General features: G+C 32.2%; 1 protein-coding gene across 1 annotated transcript; it reads left to right on the plus strand.

Annotated features, from left to right (window-relative positions):
* Positions 1–5722: 5722 nt before the first annotated feature.
* Positions 5723–6553, plus strand: LOC143620490 (uncharacterized). Its single transcript, XM_077092181.1, has one exon. The coding sequence runs from the start codon at positions 5723–5725 to the stop codon at positions 6551–6553; it is 831 nt and encodes a 276-aa protein (XP_076948296.1).
* The last annotated feature ends 3208 nt before the right edge of the window (positions 6554–9761 follow it).

Below are 9761 nucleotides of genomic sequence, written 5' to 3' on the forward strand. Positions count from 1 at the left end.
TGGGGAGGATGAAGACGGAGAAAGAGAGGAGGTGTGGTGACGTCATTGTTTTCCGGTGAGTGGTGGGTGGTGACGGATGGTGGTGGCGGATGGTGAGTGGGTGGTGGTGGTGGTGGATGGTGGCGGTAGTGGTGGTGGTTCAAGGTGGTTCAAGTGGGTGATGGTGGTTTAGGGGTGTAATTGTAAAAAATTTATTTTTCCAAGAATTTAAAAATATAGACGGGAAAGGTAGGAAACATAATAATACAGTCTCTCAAGACGGTTTTTTTGAGTAAAAATGTTTTTGAAAAATTTCAACTTTTGCTCCAAGATTACAAGTAATTTGGACTTTACCGACATTATTTCCTCAAATCTTGTCTTTTACCTGACTTTCTTTCGAAATTTGGCCTGCTCCCTTTTTATTTTTATCTTTTTTCCAATACGTCTTGACAGTCCAAATTATAAAAAGATTTTAAGGAAAAAATGGTTATTTTGGGATTTCTCTCTCTAAAATGAGCTATTTTGAGAAATTTCCCTTTATTTTATTTAATTACAAAAATAATTATTATGTTAAAAGTTGTTACAGTTTTCGTCCTATAGTTTCTACTAAAATATGTTAAATTTTCAGTTTTTTTAACCGCCAACGAATCATTTAAATGGACTACTGGCTAAATTCATCATATCGGAATGCACTCGTCTTTCGATCAAGGAAAACCATCACCAAGAATTGAAAATGCGTCACATGAAACACCAAGTCTCTCTCTAATCAATTCATCATTAGCTCATTCGCAATTTGCCTCTTCTACTTGTGTTGAAAAAAAAAATAAATGCCAATAAGCATTATCACAATTAGCATTGGAGGGTAAGTGAATTTTGTGCTAGAGACTACAAGATCTAAAGTTTGAATCTCATCACAACTAGGTTTTACCATAGTAGATCTTCAGACGGCGAGTTTTTTCATAACAATAGATGATGGGTTTGGACTACCTTACGCTGTCTGTGATCGCTAACGTATAGAGTCGTCTTTTGTCATTGGGTTACCCAGATAGCCGATCTTTTATTCGTTGGACTTTCAAAAAAAGAAAAACTAAATCAATTGATAATATAAGCCCGAGCTTTGACTGAAACCCCACTACAAGCTTTATCTTTTTGCCCAAACTTTTATCTCCCAAATCCCAACTAGGGGTGTACACGAGCAAAGCGAGTTAGGTTGGGTTCAGGCCAAAGCTTGAGCTAAACAAGTTGGGTCGGCTCATAAAATGCTCCAGTCAGCTCATGGTTTGTAAAGTTGACTCGCTTAATTTTTTTAAAATTGTTTTTACATGTTTATAAATAAAAGAAATTTAAGTAACTTTAATATGCACGTGAACAAAAGAAATCATATTGTACGATTTTTTTCTAACTTTTATATATATATACATATATATAACATTGAAATCTGGGTTTTAATTTAAATGAGCGTGCCAACAAAACAATTAACCGAGTTAAACCTAGCTCCAACTCAGCTTGTTTAAAAACCAAGGTGTCTCAGCTCGTATACAGCCAAGCTTTCTTCGAACTTTTGTCAAACAAATTTTAAGCAGTCATGAGTTTCTTGAACAACCCTATCCCCATCACCCGAATCACCCTATTTCCCCATATCTCCTTCCAACTGCTAGTTTTCACACTTTATGTAATAATAGTCGGCAGAAGACCGGAGATTATGTTTGATACAGTTTCCTTGTAAAAATGTTGTGTTTTTAGGATGTAACGATCAAGAGATTTCTACAAAGTCAATTGCGTATCTATATTACATTTTTCGTTTGTAATCATGGGCATGCATCTTCCTTCTTGTGTTTCTCCTGTCTTGAGACCCTTGGGCCCATACAAGCTCAACGGCTCAGATCTATATTGAACAAAGATTGCACTCACATAGACACCTTTGGCGCGTGTTTGAGCATGTTTTATCATTCCTTCGAACATCCTTACTTCAAACCAATGGAACCGTGATTCTCCCACATAGTAGGACAAACCAAAAACTTTTAACTATATTCCGTAAGAAGTGTTTAAAAATAAGCGTGGACAAAAGTTTGATTCAAGAAACCGATGAAGTGTATCTATTATTAGATTATAAGAGACATGTGTACCTTCAATTGCGGTTGATGGTTTTTTGAGGGATGGTTAACCGAAAATTAGGAATGTTAATTTTATTTTATAGGCCTAACTTTGGGGACTTTTAAAGTAGATTACAATATTAAAACTTGAATAATTCAAACATAGATGATAACTAGAAAACAATAGAACGATTAACTAAAAACTAAAATAAACTATTAATCGTTTTTTTCAAAATTAATTCTAGAATAAAATAGTACATTTTTCAATCAATGGGTTTAAATCCTGCTGAATGTAGGTAAGGTAATTTTAAAAGTGGAGTAGGTGTATATTTGTTGGCCAGTTAAATCTATTAAATGAATATGTGGCCTACTCCATGTGTGATTACTAAGTTCTATAAATGGTAGTTACGTAACAATGCAAATGTAACGAAAAGTGAATCTATACTCTCTAATAAAAAACTACTCCCTTCGTCTATTATTATATGTTATGAGACTCAAAGCATATAAATTAAGAAATATATGATCATTTTATTTTATGAGCTTTAAAATGACAATAATGTCCTCCAAGTTAATTTTGACTAAAAACTATTTGTCTTCCTTGACTAAAAATTGCCGCTACTTTTTGCCTCTGTTTTTTATGAAATCAAAATTGTCGCTAATTTTTGCCTCTACTTTTTCATGGAATCAAGTCTTTAAATAATGTTGCCTTCTATATAACACACTAACAATTAAGTGTATATTTCTAGCTTTCACATTTTCAAAAATTTTATTTATTCCATCTAGATATGGAACACCCAACCAACTGTCACACCCCGACCATGACGGAAACGTCGGGGCGCAACCGATTGTTCATCGCACACGACACTATTAAGTGACAATATTTAATCAACTCATTTAAATTCATAAAACACAAAGAGTCACATAACTTGTTCATACAATAACCGAATTCAAATCATAGTAAATAATATATTGTTCGTTTTGCTAATATCCTAATAGTCTCGATAACGTTTTTTTTTCTTCAAGTCCTCGAGTCAACCTAAAGTCAAACCTGTAACATTGCATAAATAGATTTTGTCAACACAAAGGTTGGTGAGCAATTTCATAGTTTTTGAACAATAGATATATAATATGAAATTCCACAACTTGTATACAAAACAATAAATAATAGCAACAATTTAGATAAATGAAATCGTTAATAAGAATACATTAACAACACCTTTCTATAAGGGGATGCCAAATATACTCTGATTTTGTATGAAATCGTTAATAAGAATACATTAACGACACCTTTCTATAAGGGGATGCCAGATATACTCGGATTTATGAATCAACCATCCAAAAGCGGTAAACACATTAGCACTTAAACATATAAGCATATAATCACCAAATCGAGCATTTATTTAAGTGAAGTATACAATAAAGTTTGTGGTTTAAGACTCAAGTATAAATCATTTGGATTTGAATAAGTTTGCAATGTCACCCCCAAAATATAAAAGAGTGAAAACAGGGGATGAAAGTACTCACATTCAAGTAATAAACTTGAAAGATTTGATGATTTGGAGATTAACCGGAACGATGAGTTTAACGAACGAAGCCTAAAGGAGAAGAAGTCTTGTATTAGAAAAGTTGTCTTGGAAGTCTTTAAATGAAAATAAATGATAAGAAATATAAACAATTTAAAGTTTAAGGTTTAAAATGTAAATATTTAAGAAATTATAATAATAGTCCTTTAAAAATGTAAGTTTGCTCGAAACAAGGTTAAAGTATCTAGCCCTTAATTTTACTCAACCTATGTTAAGTAATAAGGTGGGTAAAAATGCAAGAAAACAAGTCCCTTTATAATATAGATACTAAAACGGGTTTTAACGAGTGTTCGGGTGGTCAATTCGGGTCTTGGTGACTTGACCAAACCCAAAGTCAACTTTCCCAAAATAATAAATGTATGAGATAACTCAATAAATCTTAAAGAGACTTAACCAAGTATGTAGTTCTATTGTTTTAGAACTAACAACGTCCGTTAATCGAGTGTTCGGTTTAGTCGGTCCAAACTTTGTTATAGGATCAAGTTGGATTCAACATTCCGAGTACTTGTGAAAATAATTAAAATCAGTTTATAAAGTATTTTTAAAGAAATATATAAGCTTTAATGGTTAAAAACACACTTGTGTGTCTTAAGCGAGTAAACTTGGTTTAGTTCGGTTTGGTTCGGTTTTTTTATCTTGGAATAAGACCAAGAATGGTTACCACATGTCCAAACATCATAGAACTTGTAAAATAATTTATAAATAATAATACCAAAGTTTTACATACAAAAAGTCAACAACAAAGTCTTTAAACGAAAGTTCGGTTTCCGGTTCGGATCTTGTTTCGGGATAAGACCGAGGTTAGATTCTACAAACCCATAACCATGGAACTAATTAAAATGATTTTAGAAACTCAAATCTTACATAAAAACATGTTTATACAACTATTTAAACAAACTAGTAAACAAGAGTTCGGCTTCTGGTTTGGAGCTATTTACGGAATAACCGAGGCTAGTCTCTACAAACCCATAACCATGGAACTCAAAATATAAAATAAAACTAAGATGAGCAGAAATTAAACAAGTATAACTAGTTTGATAGTTAGATGCGGAAAATATATATAATCAAGGACTACTACGAGTCCTCCGTGTAGCTTTGTCTTATGGGCCGGACACTTAACCGACCGAGACCGGAGAAATGCCCACCGAAGGTACAAAGGGTGCTATTATATATATATGTTGTATAACAATCTTCAAGTATAAATAAGTGTTAACAAGTTGATTATAATGTAAGACTATGGTCAGTTTGACTTTGGAAAGTCAAACTGCCAAAAAAAATATGAAGAACACCTTTGAATGCTTGAGAATTGGAAGAGAAAGAGATGAATGAGCAAGGATTAATGAAAGGGATAGGGGTGTATATATAGAGTGGGTTGAAAGGGTCAAGCATGGGGTGTGATATCAAGGTTTGCATGCAAGAGGGGTCAAGACAAGTCACAAAACAACAAAAAAAATAAAAAATAAAAAAATGGGCTGCTGGTCTGCTGCTGATCTGCTGCTGGTCAGCATGTCGGTTCGCGTCCGGAAGTTCGTTTTTGATGTATCTTGAGCGTTTTAAGTCCGTTTTCGAATCCGTAAAAGGGGTTTTTCAAATTAGACAAGCGGGAATGTTTTAGTAACATAAAATACAATATTTTATATATTTGAAATGTTCGGGATATAAATCGGGTCGGTTTACAACATAAAAACAAATACAAAATAAATACAATTTGACCCGAAATCGAGGATTGTCACACCAACACACGTAAAAAAACAAACTTGACCAATGATCAATGACAATGCATTTACCAAATGTTATTGCAACAAAGTGTCAATGGAGGATTGAAAAGTGAAACTAAGGGATGTGGCGACACTCTTCTCCGTATCTACCCGGACTATAAGTCGCATTTGGCATGACGCTAAACTTCAACTTCAACAAGGATCGGTTGTTGATGTATCTTCAAAGAGGGCTAACATAATCAGACGTAAAAGGATACAAATCGATCTCACTCATGTGTCACAAATCCCATTACGTCGTCGAACGACTATTCTGTCTCTGGCTAAAGCAATAAACATTTCGAAAACAACAATGCATAGAAGAATTAAAGAAGGAGCTTTACGACCACACACAAATGCGATCAAGCCGGATTTAACCGATGAGAATAAGAAAGCAAGGTTAGTGTTTTGTTTATCAACGGTTACTAGATCTTTGTCAAATGCTAGTCCGATATTTCATGATATGTTTAATGTGATTCACATAGATGAAAAATGGTTTTATTTGTCAAAACCATCCAAACGTTACTACCTTGTTCCTAATGAGGATGAGCTGTTTAGAACATGTAAATCAAAAAAGTTTATCACAAAAGTAATGTTTCTAGCGGCAGTTACACGACCAAGATATGATTCATCGGGTAATGAAGTCTTTTCAGGAAAGATCGGTATATTCCCATTCACAACTTTGGAACCTGCAAAACGGTCGAGTAAGAATCGTGTTGCTGGAACGTTAGTTACAAAACCTATCTTATCGGTGACTAAAGAAGTAACAAGGTCTTGGTTAATCGAGAAAGTACTACCGGCTATTAGATCTATATGGCCAAGAGATCACACGGGTCCAATTTTCATTCAACAAGACAATGCAACGCGCCATATAGATGTCAATGATGTAGAGTTCAATCACGAGGCATCTAAAGATGGGTTTGGCATCCGACTATGTTTTCAACCTCCAAACAGTCCAGATTTAAATGTGTTAGACTTTAGCTTTTTTCGGGCGATTCAATCTCTTCAAGAACAAGAGGTTTTGGGATCAATTGATGAGTTGGTTAGTGCTGTTAAATCATCTTTTGAAAGAATGCCATCATATGAGCTTAACAAAGTGTTTTTAACTTTACCAACATGCATGAAAGAGATCATGAAAGTTTGAGGTGGGAATAATTATAAAATACCGCATATCGGTAAAGGTAAGTTAGAACGACAAGGGAATCTACCACTACAAATCGAGTGTGATGAGAACTTGATATATGAAGCACTTGCGTATTTGGCTCAGTAAAGGAAGCATGTTATCTTTTTGTTGTTGGTGACAACGAAGAAAATCATAGCTTCATGTTCTTAAGGAAAAAGAAAGAAAAGAAGTTTCTGTCTTTTGTTAGTTTTGTACTAGTACAACTCATGTATGGATGTAAAAAGTGTGTATGAAATATGCTCAATTGTTTTGTAAAATGAAGCATCTGTTATGCTTGAAGAGAATAGTACGTGTTTAATCACATTCATGTATTCATGATCAAAAAATTAAACAAAGAATGAAAAGAACTTGTGAGTATGTAATAGTAAGGACAAAACTGAAAATTAAATTTATATGTATAGAAATGACATTTAAATTGGGACAACCAAAAATAGAATGATGGACATTTAAAATGAGACGGAGGGAGGACAAGTTCTGCCACTTATCCCTCTCACATTAAATCTCACCATTTTTAACAAATTTATAATAGTAAAATAATATTTACTATTCTTAAAATTTATTCTTCAAAATTTGTTAATTTAATATTTACTTCCTATTTTTTTCAAGTATTTGATATTTATAATAATCTTTTACTTTAAAATTGTTTTAAAAATTATTGTACAGCGACTGTGTATTAATAGTGTTTAATAGATTTATTGTTTCTTGTATATCGATTATTTATTAAATATTGTATTTTCAAGAACTACCCGTATAATAGACAGGTCTCAAACTAGTATGGTAATAAAGTTAACAACGCATCTTTAACATGCCTCATTCTAGTTGAATGAGTGGAGTTTTTTTATCCGATGATTTTAAGTTTTTCATTTATAAATTGATCTTTTCTCACTCCTAAAATTACTGTATAAAATAATTTATATTCAAAATTTCTATATAAACAACGTAGATAAGAAAAATGAATTAAAAATAGTAAACTTTTAATTTTATTTTATGTTTCGCTAACAAAAGTATTCAAGAAAATGTTTCTTTGGGACTGTTTTTTATATTCATATTCTTTATTTATTTATCAGAACAGGTTTCAAACAAAAGGTATTTTTTTAGGTTTTTTTTTGTCTTTGTTTTTTTTAATTGCCATATATATTACTGTTAGTTTTGTGATTTTCTTCTATTCAAGTTGTGTTCTTGTAGTGTTTAAAAATTGAATTGAATTAATGTCAATATCAGTACAGATTTTTTTCTTTTTCTTATCAATGAATAAATCTCTTTACTTGTATGACTTAGATGTCTCGTATTTCTCGAAAAAGTGATTCGATTGATGGGATTTGGTATGATACTTATGAGATCGATGAGATTGATATTCAAATATTTCTTCTTAAAGCGTCTTGATTTGACCCCATAAGCGGGACCACCACCCAATAGCATGTTGCCGTCTAGAGAAGCTCCTAATTGTTTCAGAGCAACTAGAAAGAGATTCTTTAACCAGAAAGAATTTGGTTCAGATGTAGGATACCTATCCAGAAGTTTTCGCAACTCAGTCATAGATGATGGAATCATCAAAGATTTGACCTTTTCAAACTCTGTCTGTAACTCACTAGAGGCCCCGAAAACAAAGAGAAGATGTGTACAAACGAGATATGCAGCAACAAGAAGAAGGAAAAGGATTGCATAGAGGAACTCCCGAACATTTGTCAGATGTGTCGATATCAATGGTGACTCATTATTTCAATGAATCATTTCTTCGGACAGAAGAAGATTATGGAAACACTTACTCGAAATCTCACTTATCAGATTCCATTTTGGAAGACATAATTTTTTCTGAAGAATTCGCTATGTTCGGGTAATACATATGGTAATAGATAGTAAAAACCTCAGAAAGTTGATCTTTTGAACCCACTTTAAGTCATGATGACTAATCAATCAATCTTGGGGTAAAAAGTCTCTAATACTTATATTAACTTTTCTTATCTTTTGTACATAGGAAATGAGATTCAATCTTTTATTGCATAAGCCGTTTCTTTCACTCCCCAAAAAGTGGATCCCTCTCTAATAGCTCCGAATAAATTAAATACGTGCATTAAGATACGAAGGCTTCTTCTTCCACAACAACGAAAGCACTTTTTCACTCTTTCATATACTAGGGGATTTCACTTGGAAAAGAAAATGTTCCATACTAATGGATTCGGGTCCATAACCATGGGTTCCAATGCACGAGATCTTGTAGCACTTACCAATGAGGCCCTATCGATTAGTATTAAACAGAAGAAATTAGTTATAGATACTAATACAATTAGATCCGCTCTTCATAGACGAATTTGGGATTTGCGATCCCAGGTAAGATCGGTCCAGGATCATGGGATCATTTTCTATCAGATAGGAAGGGCTGTTGTATAGGAGTGTTTACTTGAATGTCGAAGAAAATAAATAAATAAATAAATAATAAACACAACCATGTATCTATTTTTTATTTTAAGTTAGTGAAAATGTAAGTTATTTTCACGTATATCAGTATCACTAATAGTAAAAAGATGAAAATGAAATTTTAAAAGAAATAAAAATTACTATAAGTTTTTTTAAAACATATGTTTTGATCATAAAATAAAGCCATTTTTTCCTTAAAACGATTGTTTTGTCATTCATATATATGTCGTACCCCTGATAAAAAAAGTAAGGAAAAAACAATAAAAGAAAGATAATGAAAAACCAAAAATAAAATAAATACGAACACAAGACTTTTATTACTAATCGGTATTTAAAACATATGTTTTGATCATAAAATAAATCCAACTTTTTCCTATCTAAAACGATTTTATTATCATTCGTATATATGTCGTACCCCTAATAAAACAAAGTTCAAGGTAAAAACAATAAAAGAAGGCAATGAAAAACCAAAAATAAAATAAAATAAAATACAAACACAAGACTTTTATTACCAATCGGTTTTGATAAATCTAAGAAATAAAAATATGCATATAATAAACGTACAGTTTCCAAAAATATTTTTTTGAATATTGTGTTTTAAACGAAATAAAAAATAAAATTTTATTATTTTTAACTCATTTTATATATGTGTTTTTAATCATATAGAAATTGTTTTATTCAATGAGAATAGGGGTGATAAAAGATCTTACTAATATATTAAAGCAAGATGATTCTTTTCATATGTTCTTATTCT

This window comes from Bidens hawaiensis, unplaced genomic scaffold (assembly GCF_021521415.1).
Source record: "Bidens hawaiensis isolate Kalapana, Puna unplaced genomic scaffold, B.hawaiensis_p1.1 tig00002572_1, whole genome shotgun sequence".
Lineage (NCBI taxonomy): Eukaryota > Viridiplantae > Streptophyta > Magnoliopsida > Asterales > Asteraceae > Bidens > Bidens hawaiensis.

Coding starts and splice junctions, on each gene's coding strand:
- LOC143620490 (XM_077092181.1), top strand. CDS start 5,723: ATGCATAGAAGAATTAAAGAAGGAGCTTTACGACCACACACAAATGCG.